General features: G+C 35.1%; 1 protein-coding gene across 5 annotated transcripts in view; it reads left to right on the top strand.

Moving 5' to 3' along the window:
* The window catches only part of VTI1A (vesicle transport through interaction with t-SNAREs 1A), a 257,241-nt gene that overhangs the window by 69,177 nt on the left and 163,218 nt on the right, over positions 1-24,846 (top strand). For all 5 annotated transcript variants that reach the window (XM_058187247.1, XM_058187246.1, XM_058187249.1 and 2 more), the window contains one exon: positions 3,287-3,371. In XM_058187247.1, coding sequence (XP_058043230.1) covers positions 3,287-3,371 — 85 coding nt within the window. The remainder of the gene's footprint in view (positions 1-3,286; positions 3,372-24,846) is intronic.

The following is a 24,846-nucleotide window of genomic DNA, read 5'->3' as shown; positions in this document are numbered from 1 at the left end:
GATTGGGAACTTCATATTTTATTCAGTCATTCTATAAATTCTATATCAGTATAATTCACTGAGTTATATTCTATATCAGTATAATTCACTGAGTCAAATTGTATACTAAATACATTCTTAACTCTTCAGATAAATAAATTTAATATTGGATGTTTGTAAAGAAAAAAAGTTGAAGAATTTTAGGACACAAATGTATTTAACTTAGTAAACTTTAATTGCTGACTTGTTTCCAGAATATATTGGAATAAGTAATTGGAGATTATTTATAATGTAGTTAATTAAATATTAATTATAATACTCATAGTGTAATCTTAATTATATATATATATTAAGAGACATCAAAACAGACTAATTTTTCAGGAACTCCAATAAAATGCAACCTTAATTATTTAATTTTTTCAGGGTCTACTAAGCATGCTACATGGATTGAATTTTATTCCTGTTTGCTTAATATGCATATATAATCATTTATTTTTTAAATAGAGAAACATTTTAAGAATCATAAGAAGTCTATGGCTGAAAAAGGGATTTCAAGCCAAAATTAAAGAGCAGAAGTTTCACTGCTGCAATTTTTAATTATGTTTTTGGCTCAAGGATAAGCTGTAAAGATATGATTTTTTTACACAGAGTAAAATGTATATTGAAGTCCAAAGGATGGCTAGTGCAGTGATGTTCTAAATTAATCAAATAATTAAACATATAGCCATTCTAAATTACAGCTCTCCTAAGGAGGTATTATCTTAAAAGCAATTGTGTACTTTTTCAAATTGCTATTAATAAAATGTTCCATTTTCCTTTTATTATAAGGCTTCCTTCAAACACATGCCATACTGTATACAGAATTTTGTAGAGGCTACATTGCTTGATTTTTTTTTCAACCCTCTGAAATTATGGTTTGAATACAGTCCATGTGGAGTTTCTAAATCTCTAGATATAGCCCTGTCGCTTTGCAAAACTTCTTCATCTAGCTCGATAGCGAAGCTCTTTAGAAGCTAAAAAGCAGCCGGAACAACCTCACACTATTTCTTGTACAAAAGATTAAGAATAGTGCGGGAGAATAGAGTTGGTGCCGTTAGAAAAGGAATTGAAAATACCCATTGCTGATGAAGTCCATAGCTTTATGACCGTACATAATATCATTTCTCTAATAAACATACAGTAGTTTAAGTTTGAATGCAATAATGGTTTTAGTAGTAATAATCCAGTTACAAAGTGGAATTAAATGAAAAAACAATACTGAATAACAAAATATGAGATTCTTCTGTGCTCTTGTTTAGAAAAACAGGGTAGAAGACTGCTAACAGGAAAGCTAAGATTCCTTTTGAACATTTTATAAATTTGCTTTTGTCAGTTTTCACTACATCTATTATCCCTGTAATGATATTTATCATTTAATGTTTATATAGTGTATATTAAAATATTTTAGAAATAATTCCCAGTTTCAAACCCTTTAGTGATATTCATATAGCTGAACTGACAGTGTTTAATCATTGCAAGCATTTTGCACTGAGCATAGGTGTATTATCTGCAATTCACTTACATTTCCCTTTTAAGTAGCAATGTTTTTGAAATTTTTCATCTTCTTGAAAAAAATGTCTAGTATTATTTATGCAACTTTGATTTTTCATTTTTGCATAGATTGAGGATCATTTTACAGTAGATATTATTTAAAGAAAATTTGCATTAAAATATTAAAAATGTAAACTCTTCCCACAAATGAATAAAATATTTGATCTATTTATGACATATAATATTATGATACATAGTTTCAGTTAATATGAGGTGCTGTTTTTGTTTGAAGTTATTTAATAATTTGCTAAATTATTTCTCTGTTTATAATTTCCCAAGGTACACTGTCTTAATTTCTTCTATTGTGATTAAATTATATTAAAAATATTATAAAATATGTATTTCTTTCTTCGTCCCGTCTCTGCTTGGATTGCTCATCCCAATATTTTAATTTTTGCCATTTCTCTTAACCTATACACTATGATTTAGACAACTCTATTAATTATTATAGACTGTTATTTTAGCTTTCCTGACCTTCACATTGGACTCTCTCTCTGCTGATCTAAATGCATTGTTTTAATGATTTCTTTAAAAAAAAAATCAAGGAAAGCTTTGATGTGGCTTTAGCTGCCTCCATCGTCTGGCCACATCTCAGAGATGTGTCACCTGTGCCAGGAGGGAATAGGGAAATCACGTTTTGAATGGTAATGATAACATACTAATCACTTCCTTTCTTTGAAGATAGAAGCGAGATATTCTGTCAGCATCCCTGGCTGCTGGAGCTTGGAGGCACTGGTCTAGGTGTATTAGCTTAAGTGTGCATGTCAATACAGCTTGCATCTCCCAAGATCCATAGGGGCTCATTAGAGCAAGGTAGATCATTTCGGCAGACAGCCACTCAGATAATATGGATAGCACCTACTTTTTAATATTATTATTAGAAAGCATTTCTTCAATTTTTAAATGACATCTGTCAACAAGGCAAAGTTCCAGGAGTTGAGAGGTTGTGTGTGTGGGTTGGTTTTTTTTTTTTTTTGGCCATGTAGCCAATTCTTTTTTTTTTTTCAGAGTGAAAAAGAGTGACTTAGAAACGTATGCCTGAATTTAGTTGGTAAATGTTGATAAATTGATTAGAAGGGCTTCAGAAGCAATATATATTTAAATAAAGTAATATTTTAAAGAAAAATCAGTAGCAATAGTCTTTTTACCTGGGGCTTATCCCAGATCATAAAGTTAGAATTATCAGAATTCTGCAGAGTAATTTAATCCTTTAAACTTAGTAAAATTTGTTCTACATATATTAATATGTAATACTCATTTATTTTTGGCCTTTTACTGCACAGCATAGTCATATAAAATATATACACAAAAGAATTCTACCTTTCCATGTGCATACCATGGATTGCTCAAATAAAAACTTGTCATCCAAAAACAGGATTTGCTTCAATAAATTATTCTAGTGAAACAAAGATATGCACTTACAGCAAAACTACAGGGATTCATTAAAATATTTTAGCTTTGGTCATATTATGTCTTGTTTTTATTCAGTAGCTTGGACAAATAAGCGAATATTCCCTTTGTGTTATCCAAGTATAATATTGTAAAAACATAATTATAAATGATTACATTTCTAATTCTTTCCAACCAGTGCTGTTCTCAAGCTCATACTTTCCTCTTAAAATTTAAAATAAAAACCAGTAATGTGTGCAGGGGCAAAGGGGTGGGTGGGGGGAATTAGAGCTGGATTCTTGAATTTTCTTTCCTGTTTTCTTTTTAGAGGGCACATCTGCTCGATAACACAGAGAGGCTGGAAAGGTCATCTCGGAGACTAGAGGCTGGATACCAAATAGCAGTGGAAACTGGTAAGAATTCTGAGAGTGAGCAAATTGTCTTGCTTATGCACAGCAGTCTTCACAACACATGACATTTCAGGGAAACTTCAAAGGCAAAGCAGAGACAGCAGCCCGAGATGTGGTTTACATATTGGGGAGACAATTGGGAGCTTATTTGCGCTTATCTTTTTTCAAGTTAAAAGGCATGACATCTACTGAAAACAGTTCCTGAGGTTTAAAAGTCTACATCTGAAAAGAGATGGAGTACTTTGTCTAAATTCTACATTTGTCTTAATGTACAGTAACATTTTGTCAGTTTACCCACCTGCAATGATTGTTAATATATACCATGGACTACAGTTGTTTTGCTCCTATACTTTCAGTTATTATATGAAATTAATATTTTTAGGAATGTATAATTTGTAATGAAAGGTACATAATGAATTTTAACAAATTTACTGTTTAACAGGCATAGCATAGGGTATTTTGCTGCTTTTATGTAGCAATGAACAAGAGTTATGAAAGGATTACTATTGCTATTACTATTGCTATGTCTTTAGTCAGTAACTGTAAAACATATTTTCTGTTTTATGAGCAGTTTTTAAATTGATATACAAAACTTCAACATACGAATCACTTTTATTCATCTTTGACAGTTCTACATAGTATGTATTATGAATTTAAAAGTTAATCCAATTATAGGCATCTAAATTTTCTCTAAATTTCTGAGTTATAACCCATCAAGCAAACTCCATTCTGATTCCATTCTAAAGAAGCCCAAATGAAACTCTGCTTATTCTGCTTTTTCAACACATAACTTGTGTTGGATTTTGAAGTACCATAACATTCATCTTGTTTTCTGTAACTTTATCATAGGAAGTCATCAAATATGTGTGATAACCAGCATATTTTTCTTATACTTCCCCCAATACAGGCTATTAGAACAGAACATTGCTTCCTTATCTATATATGGATTGTTTTTGTGTTATTTTGTGTTGTGGTAAGAGCCTTTTCTGCATCAATTTTAATAACCAATGGTAATTTATTTTGGTGAGGGTATGCTTTTGGTGGTTTGTTTTTGTTTTTGCTAATAAAATGAAATAAGAACATTACTGAATGATTTTTAAATTTTATCCAATGAAGTGGGAGTTATTTTGAAGCACTATAATTGTTTCAATAATCAAATATGCAGTTAAATTTAAACACTGCTTTCTGTCTTGTGCAAGTACTGAGTTTTTATTTTAATGGACATTTTGGAATTTCTTTACATGTCTGTTTAATTACTCCCCGAAATGTAAGTTTAGTCTTTGAGCCAATCGGGATTCAGTAGATGGTTTTGTAAATATACATGTGCAAATTCAGTATTACCCAAAAAAAAAAAAAAAAAGTACCACCTACTTGCCAGTTCATAGTAAAGCACTTAGAAATAAATTACTATCAACTGTCTAAAATTTATTAGTGTATGGCATACAATGTCAGAGAAATCAAGAAATACTAGACACAATACAGTCCTGATAACCTAGATTGCTAGTTAATTTAGTTCGGCGCTTGCATGCCTATCCTTGCTTTACCACAAGGAGTGGACTTGTTTTACACCATCTGATTAGTGGCACTCTGGTTGCTTCTGGGCTCCTCTACCAGTCTTACCTTGCCTGGTGTCATGTTGCCTTGTGTTCAGCCAGGTCTAGCACTGGCTTCTGTTCTCCCATACACACAAACTACATTTTACCCACTGGTGGTACCCATTTATCTATTTGCAATATTGCATGCTTTCAAACTGCTGAGTGCGTAAGAGCCAGGGAATGAGCGATGGGAGCTCACTTCATCTTGAGGAGCCAGGCTTGAAGCATCAGAGTGCAGACCATTTCTGGCCAGCAGTTCCAGCATTATTAAGCCACGCACCATCATGTCCCCTTCATAAGAGATAAATTACTTTTAGTAGAAAACAAGCCTTATCCTAAAGCTTTCATTGGAATCTGACGCCTTCTGTCCTATTGTTATTAAGAAGGCAATTAGCCAGTGGTGTAATAGAACTGAGTGATTAACTGACTTAACACAAGACTACAGTTCATATTTGCTAAGATCTTGCCTCACAACAAGTTCATCTCCTGAAAGTTTCTCAGTAAAATAAAATTTGGTTTTCTTTTTTTAATGTACCTTGATATTCATAGAGGACAGACTCTAGTCTCGACAAATAAAATGTGCATTTCTAACATGATTTTCTGTTCTCTAGAAAAATAAAAACCATACTATTTTATAAGCACCCATAGCCCTTCAACTGGCCTTCAGAAATAAGTAAAATAAAGGTATGCATAAAATGAAAGGAAAATGTCATGATATAATTTATGGCCATTTTTTTAAAATTTAAGTAATTTAAACAAATATAAAGATGCCAACCCAAATAAGCAGCCAACAATCTTGACCATACATACATAATTCCTGCACAATTCTCAATTTTATATATAACCCTCATAAGTAATTAAAAAAATGGAATCTGGTTTTGTAAACCATTACCATGGAATTGGTATAGGATGAAGGTGACTTTTTCTATAATTGATTAACATGTATTAGTTAATTGGTTATGGTGCCTTTTCCAAAACAAAATTATATAACAATAGTGAAAAAGATTTCCAAATCACTACTTACACCATGGTTGTCCAACCTTTTGGCTCGCTTGGACCTCATTGAGTGAAAATAAATTGTCTTTGGCCACATATAAAATATATAATATAATTCATGTATATAAATAAAAAACTTCCTTTATTTTTAAATATTTTTTATTATCTTGTAAGGCCTTCCAGGGACACACACAACTTGTGAGTCACAGGTTATATGAGCCTGGCTTACACAAGGGAATTACCTTATCATCTATTTTGTTGAACTCTCCAGCAAATGTTGTGTCAGGCTCTTGGACAGTGGACTCTTAATGAAAAAATAATTCCAGAAAAGGAATCTCACAAAGCCTTCTTAACAAGATTTATTGAAGTAAACCAAAGCTCAGCAACTAAACTATTCTCTATTCTGAGTAACAGAGCTTGAATTCATTTTTGCTATCAAGGCAATGATTATTTGTGTCTTTTCTACTGAGAAGTAACAACCTAGATGTACATATAAAAGAGTATGCTATATATCTTCTCTGTAGACACATTTGAGTTACTGTTTCAGATGTTCTTCAGTGACTAGTTCTTTTAAGTCAAGATTTTGTAGAAAGTGGCTTGTTTTAATAATGTTTTATTCTTGCTTAGAGGTGAGCACTCTCACAGAGCCCCAGCCTATGGGCAGACTTGTATATTCTCTCTCTTACTTGTGTCTGCATCCAGGTTAGTCAAGATCATTCAGATATTTTATCTCTTTAATCAATATTGGACTGCTGAAATGTTATAACCATTTATTAAATTTGTATAATGCATACATTCAACTCTTTATTGGATATAACATCAAATGTGAAATATAGTTATTGTAAGTCTTCTTAGATTATGCTTCTCAGAATTTAGTGGAATCTATTTTATAGCAAGAGCTATAAAAGCAAGAGCGCTAAAAGTGCTTTAATTCTACTGAATGTAATTAAAAGGGAAAACTCTAACATAAATATGATTATTAATAAACATTCTTATTTTTACATTGTATGTATTAATGCATTTTTTTTTAATTACAACTGCTGTGAAGAAGCAGGTTTATTTTTTATTTTTTCTTCCTTTTTTCTTTTTTTATTCAAAAGTTTTACAAAAAATTTTTTCCCCCCTTTCCCCCCAACCCCTCTCCCTTCACAAACCCCCTCCCCCCCCCGGCTTCCCGGAACAAACACAAGGTATAGTTAAAAATAAAACAAACATATGCTAAAAAAATTTTTTCCCCCAAAACTATTATACCAATTCTCCCTCTCTAGCTCTGACTTCCTCCTTACATAACCAAAATCCTTCAAAAAATTAACAATAAACAGTAATAAAATATATAGATCAGTAGAACAAATTAATCCTAAAATATTTAAAACCAGCTAAAGCATAAAAATCCAATCCAGTTCAGAGAATATCTCCCTTATAGCTTCTATAACCATATAATTTTCCCCCCAAGTCTTTCTTACATAAGATCTTTCGAGAATATTCTATTTAAAATTCAATACAACAGATTATAAAATTTCAATACAGGGAAATTACAATATCTATTCAACTTTAGTCCTTCCTCGTCAAAATCCAGTATAAATCCAAATATCTAATCTTTTATGATGGTTATAAAACATATAATCAACCCATTTCTTCCAAATCTTCCTTACGTATTGTCTTTCAGAAATGCTAAAATCTTTTTCTGTTAATATTTAAAAAAAAAAAAATTCTTTCAAAAATGATACTTTTGTCTCTTGCCATTTTTGATGCATTAGTCTCTGTCTTTCCTTCATTACTCCTTTTGAAAAGTCAGTCACAATATTTCCTAATAGTTCCTTATGTCCAAGAATCCACGAGTTACTGCTGTATATTCCCTCAATCCGAAAAGAGAACTCTTGGAAAGCATTAACCCTGTGAATTTTTCCATTTTGGGAGACAGCCTCCTGTAGCACAAATTCAGGCTTTTCATCCAAACTTTTTAAAAAAGGCTTCTTTACATCCATTCCATATTCCAAGTCCTGATTACTTTGGTTAATTTCCTCCAAACTCTCATCCAAAACGCCTCCATTTTTTTCCCAATTCGTATTGTTGAGTAATTAAATACATTCTTTCTGTATAATCCTGTATAAAGTCACGAATCCATTCTTCTGAAAAAACCTTCATGGCAAAGTTCTTGCTGAAAATCCCCTTATAAAATACTTAAACAAACTAAAATAATCCAACAATCCACAGTCCAGTACAATAAGATAAAATCTCCATTCAGTTTCACTTTCTCAACAAGTAAACGCCATTTTATTTCATTGTGTTGATTGTAGATGAGAGAAATTTTTTTTTATTTTTTTTAAAAAGAAAAAATAGAAGTCAGATTTAATACTTGCAATTTAAATGACTGATCTCCTGTGTTTTATTCTGTCTGCTTATAAATATCCATAACAATCAATTGAAGCAGAAGTGGTCGCTCTCTTCTCTGTCTGCTTAAAGCAGAAACACGCTGGGGCTGGAGCTTTGCCGAAGGAATTCCAGGGAACTTTCCCTTTCGAGTTCCCCAAACGGGGCCTCTAGAGAGAGCTCTATCTTTCCTTTTTCTGCTCTTTCCCTTCCCCTTCCCGGGAAAGGTACTTTCAGCCGTTGATTTCGCCGGCTTTTACAGAATCCCAGCGCGGGCGCCCTTAGGGCGTCCTTCGGAGAGAGCGGAGCCACCAGAAGCCCTATTAATGCATATTTTATGCGTACACTCTATCACTTGTGTATTGGATAAACAACATGAAAAATCAAGGAAAGGAAGGACCGACAGACGGACGGAAGCAAGCAAGGAAGGAAGGAAGGAAGGAAAATAGTTGAGTGCATGATTGATGTCAGCCCTTTGGGTAGTCTGTACCAGAAGCACCGACTATAGATTCTAACACTATTTTTATTGTAAGGTCTCACAAATCTGAAAGTAAATCTCTCCCCTCTCCCCTTACTGTTCAAGAAATTAGGGAGGGTCCCTTCTGAGATATTTGCCATGCTCCATTTCTTCTGTGAATTAAGCTGCCTCTTATCTAACTTTTGCTTAATCTGCAAATCTTCCTCCTCCTGCCTCTCAAGAATATTACCATAGAACATTATAGGAAAGAAAGAAATGAGATAAACAAATAAACAAAAATATTTGCAAACATCACTTGCTATATCTGTCCTGTTTTACCCAGCCATGCTTTACCTCTCTGGCCACCTCATCTGTACATTGATACATTATCCTTTACTGTTACACTTTCATTTTCTGAGAATTTAGAAAGAAGGATATATATCAACTGATACAGCAAATGCATGCTGTAAATATAAATATCATGCACCATTATAAAAGCAGCAAAGTACAATGTGCTCTTCTAATTCAGTAGTTTCCTCTGTACAAATACAGTATCACTCTGCATAGAGGAAGTTATTAAATGTTCTCTGCATCAGCATCAAGGGTAGGGCTTTCTACTGAATACTCTTTTGTATGTGATGAAGTAATACTATAAAGGTACTGAGGAGTTTCAAAAGGACTCTGAAAGAGGTTCTTGAAATAGTAGGAGGGAATTTTAGCTCTTTCGTACTATATATCCAGACCAAGTTCTATGTTTAACTTTTGGCATAGCTCTGTCAAGGCAAGCAATATTAAAAATGGGGCAGAGGAGTCATGAAAAGGTCTTCAACAATGGTTTTTTCCCCAAGATGAAATAAACTTACCAGTGAAAGTGAGTTGAGCCAGTAATTCACCAAGAAGCTATCTCAACAAAAATTTCATGATGAGCAGCTATGAGGGGAACTGTAGTTCCAGCGGAAGGAGGACATTTGGGATAGAGTAAGTAAAATTCTAATGATTTCTGACTGAATGGCTTCCAGTGCAATGAATCAATAATGTTCTATAGAAAATACAAAATGGAAAAAAAAATCAGCACATAAAAGACCTTAGTGCAGAGAATGATATTCAAGAATATAACAAAGAAAATATGTTAAAATAATATAATAAAACATGATTTCATCTACCTAGAATTCGATTTCAGTTTATTGGCCTTTATCCATTAAATTGTTGAGCAATTGCTCATATAGATAAATATAGATTAAAATCAGTATGTTGTTGACATCTTATTCCAAACCCCATAGAGATGCCCAAGAAATATACAAAGCAAGGTGGCCATTAACACAATAAGTGTTTGCTTATTGCTTATTGTGTTTGAATTTGCTTTGTTTGAAACTAATAGAGATTGGAATAATAGAATTAGACTTCCTGCTGCCATACATAATGATATCCAACCAAACATCAGAATAATTTTGTCTTCATCTTTCTCCTAAAATAAATAATCTATTTGGATGACCAAAATGTTTCCATTGAAATAAAATCAGTCCATTTTCTCTAAAATTCCCAGCAACTTATGTACCTGCTACCTTTGGAACAATATGACATTTTACAAAATAATTGTTTTATCCTTTTGGTAAGAAGAGCAAGTTTTTCTTTTAAGACATTTAGCACTAATCTTCATCCCTACACATCTATCCAGCTAGTTTCATTCAACTTGTTATTACAAGTTATCATTTGCATGGATCATGAATACACATGGTTTATTAAGTTCACATTCTCAAGCATATCTACTAAATTCATTCCATATAACCATATTAGTTGGTTGCTATGGATATATCTACAGGAGCATTATCAAAAATTGTGTCAAGTTTGAGTATTCATATGAGTGATTTTAACCTTGAAGTGCCTTGTAAAATGGTCACAAGTTTCCATTCTGCAGATTCCCACTGGGATCTGATTTCATAAACTCTGTGAGCTATAAAAAAAACCCTGCAGTATTAAAAAAAAACCCTGCAGTATTATTATTTAAGAATAACAAAAAATTGTGTTTTCTCATTTTCTTTGCCACAAAGTAAGGAATGTAGTACAGTCATAAGAATGCAGTCAGTGTTTCGACTATTGTCTTACTTGGTTTATATCCTTCAGTTTCTCATAGAAGATAAAGCTAATTTGTCTCTATAATGTCAGATAAGTTGCTTTGGGACAGTGGTGGTTCAGTTTTCATACATTTACAGATTAACAGAGTTGGAAGGGACCTTGTAGGTCATCTAGTCCAACCCCCCACCCAAGCAGGATACACCATTTCTGACAAATGGCAGTCCAATCTCTTTTTGAAAGTCTCAAGTGATGAAGCTCCCACAACTTCCGAAGGCAAGCTGTTCCATTGGTTGATTGTTCTCACTCTCAGAAAATTTCTCCTTATTTCCAGGTTAAATCTCTCCTTGCTCTGTTTATTCCTTGAGCTGACCTACAGGTGCTTTGGAAAATAGCTTGACCCCTTCCTCTCTGTTGCATCCCTTCAATTATTGGAAGACTGCTATCATGTCTCCCTTGGTCCTTCTCTTCACGAGACCAGCCATGCCCAGTTCCTGTAACTGTTCTTCATATGTTTTCGTCTCCAGTCCATAATCATCCTGGTTGCGCTTTTTCTAGAGTCTCAACATCTTTTTTATAGTGTGGTGACCAAAATTGGATGCAGTACTCTAGGTGTGGTCTTAGAGTGGTATTAGTACCTCACTTGATCTTGATTGTATCCCTCTGTTAATGCAATTTAGGATTGCATTGGCTTTTTTGGCTGCCGCTCCATACTGCTGGCTCATATTTAGCTGGTTGTCCACTAAGACTCCAAGATCCCCCTCATAGTCACTGCTATTAAGCCTGGTTTCGCCCAGTCTATATGTGTACTTTTGGATTTTCTTGCATAAGTGTAGGACTTCACTTTTCTCTACATTGAATTTCATTTTGTTAGATAGGGCCCAGTGTTCAAGTCTGTCAAGATCCATCTGGACCTCGAGCCTATCTTTTAGGGTGTTAGCTATTCCTGCCAGCTTAGTATCATCTGCAAATTTGGTAAGTTTCTCTTCTATTCCCTCATCTAAGTAGTTTATGAAGATAGTAAAGAGTACTGGGCCTAAGATGGAACCTTGTGGTACTCCACTGCTTACTTCCCTCCATGTAGGCTTAGACCGTTAAGGACTACTTGTTGAGTACGGTTTGTCAGCCAGTTGCAAATCCATCCGGTGGTGATGATGCTATCTATCCCACTTTTTTCTAGCTTACTAAGAAATAGGTTGTGGTCTACTTTGTACATTTCTAGAGACAGATCCTATTAATTGTCTTATCTCCAAAATAACTATCTAAATTTCATTGGTAAATGAAATTACCATGTTAATTGTTGCTAACAGATTAGTCCTTGATTTGATATAACTCATATTTTATTGAATATAAAATAATAAAGTCCAAATAGTGATCTACAGAAATTTCACAAAAATAATGTTTTGATATCCATTCATTCGTTCATTCATTCAATTTGTAGGGTTGTCCATTTCAACAAATGATTCTGAGTGGTAAACGGTATTAAAAGAAATTTAAAATAATTCCAATCACAGATAAATAAATAAATAAATAAATAAATAAATAAATAAATAAATAAATATATATATAAATATATATATATATATATATATTTGTTTTCTGAGGTTTTCGCTGGTGTTTGTATGTAGGTCTTTGGTTATTCGGGTTTTCTCCCGCGTAAAATTGGAAGTGTCTTGGCGACGTTTCGACGAAGTCTCATTCGTCATCTTCAGGCTTCAGCTTCGTGCTTCTGGGAGCAATGTGTGATTGCAGCTGTTTCTTCCTTTTTAACTGCTAGTGGGGGTTTAAACTGATTGGGTGGGAGCTGTGCTCTGATTGGCTGGGGGTGTGTCCTGTTTGGGTGGGGGCTTGGTTGTGCTCAGATTAGTCTGAGTTGCAGGGGGATTTGAGCTGGTGAGCTGCATTGCTGTTGTTTGGCTTCGTGTTCGTGGTCATGCTACATCTTCATAGTGGGTGTCAGTCTGCTGCATGTATGGATTGGAGGGGTTTGAAATGGCTAATGTTGCAGCTGCGGTCTGGCTTCTGGTCCTTGGTCGTGCTTCATGATCAGTGTGGGTTTGGGTCTGCTTTCTGGGTGGATGTGTGGTGGTGACATCCTGTGTGGACCTCATGAGTGTGGGTCTGGTGTCATTCCTCGTGTCATTCCTCATGTCACACCACCACCCAGCACAGATCAACTCCGTAGCCAAGACACTCATCTCCAGAACAAAACACTTAGCTGACGAACAACACCTAAAAACCAAACTACACACTCTCACTAACGTACTAACATCCAATGGATTCCAAAGAAATATGATTACCAAACTAATCCAAAAAGAACCCCCCACTAAAATCCAAGACAGAGAACAAGAAAATGGCACAGCCCTCCTCCCATATATAAAAGGCACCACAGACAAAATCAGCAAGATCCTCCACAAACACAACAGCAAGAGAGCATTCTGCACAAACCGAAAAATATCCACCATCCTAAGAAACCCCAAAGACAAAATTGAGTTAGAAAATCAAGGAGTATATGAAATGCCTGCCCCACCACATACATTGGACAAACCAACAGAAGAATAAGTGCATGCATTGAAGAACACAAGAACTCAGTCAAAAAAGAGGAACCAACTTCTTCCCTGGTCCAACACCTTAAAGCCACAGGACACGATATTGACTTTAAAAAGACCAGAACTATCGCCAAAACCGAACACTTTAACAACAGAATAATCAGAGAAGCCATCGAGATAGAAAAACGCCCACACAGCATGAACAAACGAGATGATACCTCCCGCCTACCAGCCATTTGGAAACCCGCCCTTATTGACAAATGAGTCCCTAACACGAGGAATGACACCAGACCCACACTCACGAGGTCCACACAGGATGTCACCACCACACATCCACCCAGAAAGCAGACCCAAACCCACACTGATCAGGAAGCACGACCAAGGACCAGAAGCCAGACCGCAGCTGCAACATTAGCCATTTCAAACCCCTCCAATCCATACATGCAGCAGACTGACACCCACTATGAAGATGTAGCACGACCACGAAGCCAAACAACAGCAATGCAGCTCACCAGCTCAAATCCCCCTGCAACTCAGACTAATCTGAACACAACCAAGCCCCCACCCAAACAGGACACACCCCCAGCCAATCAGAGCACAAAAAAACCCCCAGCCAATCAGAGTACAGCCAAGCTCCCACCCAATCAGTTCAAACCCCCACTAGCAGTTAAAAAGGAAGAAACAGCTGCAATCACACATTGCTCCCAGAAGCATGAAGCTGAAGCCTGAAGATGACGAACGAGACTTCGTCAAAACGTCACCAAGACACTTCCAATTTTACGCGGGAGAAAACCCGAATGTTGTGTCTTGCCCGCCCTCAGAGCAGCCGGGGCCTTCTTATCTGCTCCCGAACACGGAGGAATGTATGCCTCCCGGCCCCAGTCCTGGCTCCATGCCCAGACAAACTGCAGAAGAAGGAGCACCTCCTGCCCCAGCCCTGACTCCATGCCCAGGCAACGGAGCAGCTAGACCTCCCCTCCTCCACAGCAGGTGAGCCTGAGGAGGGTTTATTACCAACAGCTGATTGGAGTGACCCTCGCATCAGAAGATTGGATAGGCGGAGGCAACAGAAGGAAGGGAGGGGCAGGCCTTAATGAGTGCTGAGTCATGGAGCCACACCCCATGGCCTATATAAAGGATCTGCTTTCTGGCAGTCTCTGAGTCAGGCAAAAGTCAAACTTATCTTGCTGAAGTCACTTACTGGTCTCCTGCCTGCTCTGAGGACTTTGCTAGGACTTTGGGCAGAGCTGCAGAGGCAAGCCTGATTCGGATTTCCCTGACCCGGCCGTCAGCGGAGGAGTGGGACACGACACCAAATAACCAAAGACCTACATATATATATATATATATATATATATATATATATATATATATATATATATATATATATATATAATAGCCAAGGAAACTATCACAATCAACTATCAGCAGTTGAAAATATCCAGAGCCAATAATATTTTTTGTACTAAAGGTCAGACATGGAAGGATGGGGAGGAGTAGAATCCTTATTTTTTCTAATACAACAGTGAAGATTTTCATATTATGTTTGTGTAAAGTATGTTTATTTTTGTGGTTTCAACTGTTATTATTGATAAAACATCATAACCAATTAAGAAATCAATTAGTCCCAAAGTAATGAAACTGTACAATGTATATCTCTGCCAGGGGTGAAATGTAAAATTTGTTACTACCGGTTCTGTGGGCATGGTTTGGTGGGGGGAGTAATGTGACTGGGTGGTGTGGCCAACTTTTTTTTTACTTTTAAAAGCATTTTTTTTACAAGTTTTTCAGCTGAAGAGGTTCTTAAAAAATGCTTTTAAAAGCGTCTGATGACCAGCCAACTCAGCTGGAATCACCAGAGGAGCCTTTTAAAACCTTTTTTTTAACAACCTCTTAGGCTGAAGAGGTTATAGAAAAAATGCTTTTAAAACGTTCTGATGATGATGATGATGATGATGATGATGATAATAATAATAATAATAATAATAATAATAATAATAATAATAATATTTTATTTTTAAACCGCCCTTCTCCCGAAGGACTCAGGGCGGTTAACAGCCAGATAAAAATACAATTCAATATACAATAAAACCCATTTAAAAAACTTATTCAACCTTGGCCAAATTAAAACTATAAAAGACATGATATAAAACCGCCATTTAAAATCCAATTTAAAACCCATATTATGCCAGTCCTGCTCGGAAGAATAGATAAGTCTTCAGCTCGCGGCGAATGGCCCGGAGGTCAGGAAGTTGACGGAGTCTGGGAGGGAGCTCATTCCAGAGGGTAGGTGCCCCCACAGAGAAGGCTTTCCCCCTGGGAGTCGCCAGCTGGCATTGTTTGGCTGACGGCACCCTGAGGAGACCCTCTCTATGGGAGCGCACTGGTCGGTGGGAGGCATATGGTAACAGAAGGCGGTCCCGTAGACATCCGGGTCCTATGCCATGGAGCGCTTTAAAGGTGATAACCAACAAATGATCCCAGCTGAGCCGTGCTATCATCAGATGCTTTTTTTAACATTTAAAAGCAATTTTTCCTCTGAAGAAAAAATGCTTTTAAAAGTTAAAAAAAACCTCTGTTTGTGCGGCTCAGCTGGAGCGGGCAGGAACTTTTGCTACTGGTTCTCCGAACCACCTGCCGCCATCACTATCGGATCGCGTGATCCGGTCCAAACCAGGAGCATTTCATCCCTTATCTCTGCCCAAGATAACAAGTGAAAGCTTGGCTTCCAAAATGGACCTTAAAGGCCATTGAAAATTCTTCAGAAAGAGCCAATTGCAAGTTCCTGCTAGCTGAATTGCTTTATGTAATATGGTCCAAAGCAGTTAAAGTGTTCAGATTATTACCATCAAGTTACACTTGGCCTAAATATAAATCAGTAAAGTAAAATTTATCAGTAAATGTTATAAGTGGTTGAACAGAACCTGAAGCTCTATTTGCTGCTATTTGATGTCAGTAAGACAGGTATAGAAGCAGTCTTCTTCTTTTTCTTCTCAAAAGACATATAATTATATCAACTTCATTCAGTAATTCTTGCAGGCTCAAGCTATTCTTAAACTAATATAATTTGAAAGCCTGTGAAATACACTGACAACATTGGTTCTATGCAGTGGTGGGATTCAGCCAGTTCGCAGCACTTCGGGAGAACCGGTTGTTAACTTTCTGAGCAGTTTGGCAAACTGGTTGTTGGAAGAAGTCATGGAGGCAGAGAACCGGTTGTTAAATTACTTGAATCCCACCACTGGTTCTATGTTCAGGAATATGCAACAAATCTAATACCAGATATATATCAATGTCTTTTCTGAATATAATGTAAACCACTAATCATGCAGTAACACAATTTGGGTTCTTATCTGTTGGCTAATTTTTAATGAATTGCATGTGTATATATGTAAATATAGGTCTTTTGAGATTAGGCTAGTTCTGGTATGTTGCGATATTATGCCATATGAACCCCTTTATGAAACTGTTTATAAAATTACTTATGTGCAAATATAAGCATGAGCAAGAAATTGCTTATGTGCAAAAATATCAGAATAGGTAAGTCTGGCTAATTGTTATCATGTAAGCAGAAATCTGTTTGATGCCAAGGTTGCAAAGATGGTTGCCAGTAAATGTATCAACACCTATGAGATAGCCACAGAACATTCCTTCTCTGATAAGGTCAACTTCACAGAGCTTCAAAAGAAGTTTGCTCCTACACACAATTATATGAGATTTATTAGTATGTAGTCAGGATGTTTCAAGATGTATTTCTGTTTGCTGTACCACGTAGGCAAAAAGCAGAGAACAAAGAATCACTTCATGGTAAAACTCCTCCCAAGAATCATGATCTTTCTCCCAAAATCATAGGCTTGTGGATGTGCTTGTAGTCACGTGTTCACGTGTTGAATATATGCTAATATGTAACCACCCCTGCTTACCTTCTGTAACCCACCCCTAACCCCTAATCTTAATAAAAGGGTTGTTTCGAGCTAGCTCGGGGCTCGCTCACCCCGAGGAGAATTGGACTCTGCTTATTCATTTCTCACTCCGTCTGGCGCGGGGATTGCCCAGACCCTTTCGTGGCGAGCCCGCTGGCCGCGAGAAAAGCCACACTGGTATTTGTTTAAATGCTAAAAGAATATTTTTCTACTTATTCCCTTTAGATTCATAGAGGCATAATTTCACATTTTACATTCCATTTCTCAGATTTCTTTCAAAACAAAGGTATACATTTTGAGGCAAACTATTATTTCTTCTTTTTCTTCTCAAAAGACATATAATTATATCAACTTCATTCAGTAATTCTTGCAGGCTCAAGCTATTCTTAAACTAATATAATTTGAAAGCCTGTGAAATACACTGACAACATTGGTTCTATGCAGTGGTGGGATTCAGCCAGTTCGCAGCACTTCGGGAGAACCGGTTGTTAACTTTCTGAGCAGTTTGGCAAACTGGTTGTTGGAAGAAGTCATGGAGGCAGAGAACCGGTTGTTAAATTACTTGAATCCCACCACTGGTTCTATGTTCAGGAATATGCAAGAAATCTAATACCAGGTATATATCAATGTCTTTTCTGAATATAATGTAAACCACTAATCATGCAGTAACACAATTTGGGTTCTTATCTGTTGGCTAATTTTTAATGAATTGCATGTGTATATATGTAAATATAGGTCTTTTGAGATTAGGCTAGTTCTGGTATGTTGCGATATTATGCCATATGAACCCCTTTATGAAACTGTTTATAAAATTACTTATGTGCAAATATAAGCATGAGCAAGAAATTGCTTATGTGCAAAAATATCAGAATAGGTAAGTCTGGCTAATTGTTATCATGTAAGCAGAAATCTGTTTGATGCCAAGGTTGCAAAGATGGTTGCCAGTAAATGTATCAACACCTATGAGATAGCCACAGAACATTCCTTCTCTGATAAGGTCAACTTCACAGAGCTTCAAAAGAAGTTTGCTCCTACACACAATTATATGAGATTTATTAGTATGTAGTCAGGATGTTTCAAGATGTATTTCTGTTTGCTGTACCACGTAGGCAAAAGCAGAGAACAAAGAACCACTTCATGGTAAAACTCCTCCCAAGAATCATGATCTTTCTCCCAAAATCATAGGCTTGTGGATGTGCTTGTAGTCACGTGTTCACGTGTTGAATATATGCTAATATGTAACCACCCCTGCTTACCTTCTGTAACCCACCCCTAACCCCTAATCTTAATAAAAGGGTTGTTTCGAGCTAGCTCGGGGCTCGCTCACCCCGAGGAGAATTGGACTCTGCTTATTCATTTCTCACTCCGTCTGGCGCGGGGATTGCCCAGACCCTTTCGTGGCGAGCCCGCTGGCCGCGAGAAAAGCCACACTGGTATTTGTTTAAATGCTAAAAGAATATTTTTCTACTCATTCCCTTTAGATTCATAGAGGCATAATTTCACATTTTACATTCCATTTCTCAGATTTCTTTCAAAACAAAGGTATACATTTTGAGGCAAACTATTATTTGTTCTTTTTTCTTCTTGATATGATGAAAAAAACATAAACACTTTGCAATATGAGTTAGTAATGAGCTACAGTTTATATTGCAGTCTTATGCCCAAATGCCTTACATCAAGTCAAGTTTCAATGGGACCTATTTTGAGTATTTAAAGCATTATATTATTGACTATAATTCAGGTATGAATGAAGCTCATGCTTATCTTTTGCTTTTCAATACAAATTCATTTGTATTGTAAAAATAACCATCTGACTGAGATGGTGTAGGGTTTCCTGCCTGGGCAGGGAGTTGGACTAGAAGGCCTCCAAGGTCCCTTCCAACTCTGTTGATATGTTATGTTAATAATATCCATTTGGTAATAACAATGTATATGCCCATATATGAATGCTTCAAGTTTTTCACTTTAATTCATTCACTTATGCATTTCTTTAGATAATGCCAGAAATCATGATAGGTAAGGACATTATCTTCAAAATATATTATCAATCTGGACCCTTATTTGGGCCTTCTTTTAAAACTGAAAGTATGCAATATTTATTTGAGCATACACATGGACGCCCATGCATGCACAAATACACACATGTGGCCCATCTCATTGCATTATTTATTTATTTATTTATGCAACTGACACCAATAGACTATGTGAGTAAACAGTGATATACAAAATCCTGAACTACTATTTGGGATCGTATTTTAACAGATTTGTTTTACCACGCTGAAAGAAAAGCATTGACCAAACTGATCACTTTAAATACTGATCTGTGTTTTAATGGGATTCCTTCCATGTACATTCCTCTTCTGAAAAGGGTTTCAATTCATATGATGTTTATGTTTTTCGAAATTTAGCTGTAGGAATATTCAGGACGCTGTAATGCAGTGACATGATATTTGCAGGGTGTTTTTAATACTTTTAACATTCTGACATGGTAAAAGTATTAACAACATCAACATAACCCAAATTACTGTATATTGGTCACATTGCTTTGCTACGTTTATTAAACTTTTAAAACTATATAGAGTAAGAAACTACTTTTAACTCTTAAGATAATTAAGTAGGCATAGCATACATTGAAAGAATCAAACGACTGGTAACCATATCTTGTTTTTGGATATGCTCTTGTACATTTAACATAGGTATTTTCTAAAGTTTCTCAATGGTTAGCCATTTTATCAAATATTAAAATCTAACTGGAACAAAAATGTTTCTCCCCTTAATTTGGAATATTGTCACTTCCGACATCAGATTTGTACACATTATTTTTTTTAGAAACTAGTAAGGCCAAAGTGTAATTGACTATTGTGTACTGATAATAGTGGGTGTATTTTATGGTAATAGTTTCATCATTTCCAGATATGTGTATTCACATGGGAAGCAAACCTTTAAGTGATACATATTGATTTGACACACAAGCTTATTAAAGAACAACATTGCTTACATGTTGTGTTGTACTTTCTAACTTTCCTTTATAGAAAATCTGTCAAATTGAATTCGCAACCATTTTAGGTTTTAAAAAAACTATTAAGAAATAAATCTAATCTATTATTTTGACTCTAGTGATTTTTTTCTATAATATGAGCCTTCAATATTTTTATATATTTAGGGTGCTTTTCTTTTAACTTCTTGTTTATATATGGTAAGAAATATAACCCATTATACAGAATTGTTGAACCTTGAGATCTAATATTGACCTCAGTCGGTATTAACTTTTCAGATCAATAAATACTGATATTGACCTCAAAGAAAAGTCAATGTGTATGTATTAGTTTGTAAAGTATAACTGCAAAGAAATGTTATACATTTTGTTCTTCATTATCTTCCTTTTAAAACTCCTACATTACCACCTAGATGATAGAACATCAGAACATTTGCATCCAATTTTAGAAAAGTTAAAGGAGGATTATTATGGAATAATAGATGAAAAATATGTTTTCCACATTCTGAAAATAATATTAAGCATATTACGGAATGGGGTTTTTCTAATAATTCTTGAGTTGAATTAAATATTTTTTTAAAAAAAAGAACAACACAAAGATTTAAAGGAGATGGAGGGAGATTTGTATTTTCAGACTTACAAGATTCTGTTAAAACAATCTTACAATAAAGTAGAATTGGCTCATCTGGTTGTGTTTCCTGTCTGGTCTACCTGGGAAGGCTGAAAGTAATTTTCCATCCTCTCCTTTATAGCTTGAGAACTTTGGGAGAAGGGGGGAATACCTTTCTGATCCTCTTTCTCCAGCCATTATGCTACTGGGGGCTATGGCCTTTCTTACTAGACCATTCCCTAAGAAGCATTTCTTCCCTTCATCTCCAAGGTTATTCCCACACACCATTAAAGAAATAAAAATTAAAACCAACCAAGCAATCAATAAAAAATATGTAAAAATTATTGTAAAATAAAGAAGTAAGGATCCCTTCAAATCAAGCTGAAATCTTGGTGATTCCATCATTGTAGTTTCTTGATAGCAATATAATGTTTAGAAATGTTTGCCACTGCTTTCTTTGATAGTACCTTTTCAACTTTCCAATATAACCTCAGTAAGCAATTCCCCTTAAAAATAATCAGAAATCTATCTGCCTTACTCTGTATACAAGTCAATATTATTCAAGGCAGCCCTGCAGAAAAAGTTTTACTATAATTCAGTCTAAATTAAGAGAGAAAAGGGCTCTTTTCTGTTGCATTTTTGTTGTTTAGCACTAAAAGCTGTTTATCTGAGACTTTCAGCGTTTCTGAAATTTTTAAGGATGATGCAAGAACTCTGGGAGAAGTTTCTATTTCTTCCTACAAATGCTTAAATTGTAATTTGAGGCCACCTTACATTCCTCTTCCATGGAATTAGATTGATGGTGAGCCCCTTGCAAAGTGACATTGTGTGATGACAGTTTCTCCAGGGATTGGTACACTCAAGAGGCAAAAAATTGTATGGGCAGATGAAGCAGGAAGAAACAAATCAAGACTTAATAGTTAGTGCACAAAACAGAAAATTGACTAGAATAAGTCCTGAACTTACTGTTATTGAGAAAAAAATGGGAACAGATATTTAAGTTATTATATGAAGTCTTTTTCTAAATTCTAATTAGGTAGCTAGTCAGCTAATAAAGGAAGTCCTTGACTTACAACCATTTGTTCAGTAACCATTCAAAGTTATAGCAGCATTAGAAAAAGTGATTTACAACCAGTATTCACACTTACAGAAGTTATAGCATTCCAACAGTGACATGATCAAAATTTGATCAAAAACCAGCATGTATTTATGATGTTTGAAACATCCCAGGGTCATCACCATTGCAATCTTCCCAACTGGCTTCTGACAATTAAAGTAAGTGGGGGAAGCCAGATTCACTTAACATTCATGTGATTCACTTAAGAACTGTGGTGATTCACTTTAGAACCATGGAAAAAATCATCATAAAATCAGGCATGATTCACTTAACATACATTTTGTTTAACAATGGAAATTATGGTCTCAATCATGGTCACAGGTACAGTATAAGATGATACTTGACCATGGAGACGTCTTTGCACAACGCTGGCTCTTCGGCTTTGAAACGGAGATGAGCACTGCCCCCTAGAGTTGGCAACGACTACCACGTATGTGCGAGGGGAACCTTTACCTTTAAGATGATACTACCTACTTATTCTTTACTATAAATTAATATTGCCATAGGTATGATGTTTTGGTGTTTAAGTTGTTAGCGAAACATTGACTGGATATTACGTTTCAAAGATTTGAAGTTGCAGTGCAATTTAATTAGTAGTGGATTTTTGTTAGGCTCTTCTTTTTTTTGAAGTGAGAAATACCTAGTGAATTAATTTTATCACAAGTGCGGATAATAAAATTCTCTATGCAAAGTTTACTTAGCTAAATGGGTAGAGCCTTTTAGGTCATAGCTTATAATGTGCAATTTATACTGTCTTTCTTTTTCTGTATTAGGAGATTAGTGAAAACTAAACTGTGTAAATTAAGTTTATTGCAACATTATCTTCAGATGTACAGCTGAGCAGTGAAGATTATACTGAGTGATAGCAGTTGACTGAATTTCGTATTAAAATTATCATGTGAAGCCACCTTCTAACTGAAAAAAAATGTTGTTAAAATTGTCATGCTATTTTATTTTATTCTAGTAACCAACTCAAGAGTTAGAAAGAGAGAATGAAGATAAATAGAATTTGTTTTCCAGTAGAAATCCTTATCATAATCTGGGCAACTCTGTTATCTTTAGAAAGAATTGGGATAAAGCTAAATATAGAATTCACATATGAATTCTGGAGAAGGGACTATTTAAGGATCAAAACTGGCACCTACGTTCAATAACTTTAGAAATGTTTCCTAGTTAAAGGGAATTGTAGGAATCACCTTTTTCGTTTGATCCGTTTCCAATTCTCAATCTTTGCTAACCTTGGTCCCAGAGTAAATTCTTAAGAGAAGGAAGCCATCTAGCTGGAACATTGGAAGCTATCTGTTGAGACAAAGCACTGGTCTGTTTTAATCACTTCATTTTAATTATTGCAAAGTAATGGTTTGCAGTCTTTCATGATTTTTCTTAGTTCTGTCTAGGAAATCTGAATCTGGGATTTTTTGCATCTAATAAATTTGAAGCCCATAGAATAGAATAGAATAGAATTTTTTTTAATTGGCTAAATGTGATTGTACACACAAGGAATTTGTGCATATGCTCTCAGTGTACATAAAAGAAAAGATACCTTCATCAAGGTACAACACTTACAAAACTTAATGATACTCATAGGGTACAAATTTAACACTTAACGATACAACACTTAATGATAGTCATAGGCTACAAATAAGTAATCAGGAAACAATATCAGTATAAATCGTAAGGATACAAGCAACAAAGTTACAGTCATAAATGGAAAGAGATGGGTGATGGGAACAAGGAGAAGATTAATAGTGTAGTGCAATAGTAGTGCAGATTTAGTAAATAGTTTGACAGTGTTGAGGGAATTATTTGTTTAGCAGAGTGATGGCGTTTGGGAAAAAATTGTTCTTGTGTCTAGTTGTTCTGGTATACAGTGCTCTATAGTGTCGTTTTGAGGGTAGGAGTTGAAACAGTTTATGTCCAGGATGTGAGGGATCTGTAAATATTTGTAAATCAAAATATTTGTAAATCAAGGATGCTAAGCAACTACCGGTATATACTGATTGGCTTTCATGCCTAAAGAAAGATTACAACCTGACCAGCAGCCTAATTACTACATCACATTTGCTGTCATAATTTAATTTACATTATTTATTTACAGTTAAATTATATAACTATGCAACTTTTCATAAAATGAAAAGCTGTGTATTTAAAAATTGTTGCAAGTTCAAGTCATGCTCCAGTTAAAAATATAATATTCTGCAGATTACAATTTGTATAGCAGCTCTGTACTAAATTAAGACCTCCCATTTTTGTCATTTTATGATCCATTTAGATAAAGATGCTAAATTGTCTTTTGCATACTATTGTGTAGTTGAATTACTTAATTACTGCCAAAATCAACAAAAGAATTTACTAGTAAAATTCATTTGTAGTGTGCTTTTTATTTGCTATAAAAAAATTGTTATGCTTTATGTGCAGAAGAATGGAATAGTCAATCTGTTTAATCAAACTTGCCTAAAATTTAGACATCTTCTCTCATTCATATACATATCTTCATATACATAAACATATATATAAAATATTTCTCCCTACCATTTTTTTATTTTCTGAAATTTCTATCATACTTTTACTAAAAAGACAACTATGTCTTTTTTTTTTTACAGAAAAGCAACATTATTAAAATATCTATATGTTTAGAAACAATGGTTTAGAAAAAAATAAAATATATATGTATAGAAGTTTTTTTTTATGGAGATTATAAAAACTAATTAATAGGGAAACAGTAGAATAGAACAAACTTATACAAGCACAAATATACAAAATTGGCCTTTCTTTATATAAACAGGGACTATCTAC

Source organism: Ahaetulla prasina, chromosome 6, assembly GCF_028640845.1.
Source record: "Ahaetulla prasina isolate Xishuangbanna chromosome 6, ASM2864084v1, whole genome shotgun sequence".
Classification (NCBI taxonomy): domain Eukaryota; kingdom Metazoa; phylum Chordata; class Lepidosauria; order Squamata; family Colubridae; genus Ahaetulla; species Ahaetulla prasina.
Note: the sequence above shows the minus strand (reverse complement) of the source record. Positions and strands in the feature narration are given on the sequence as shown.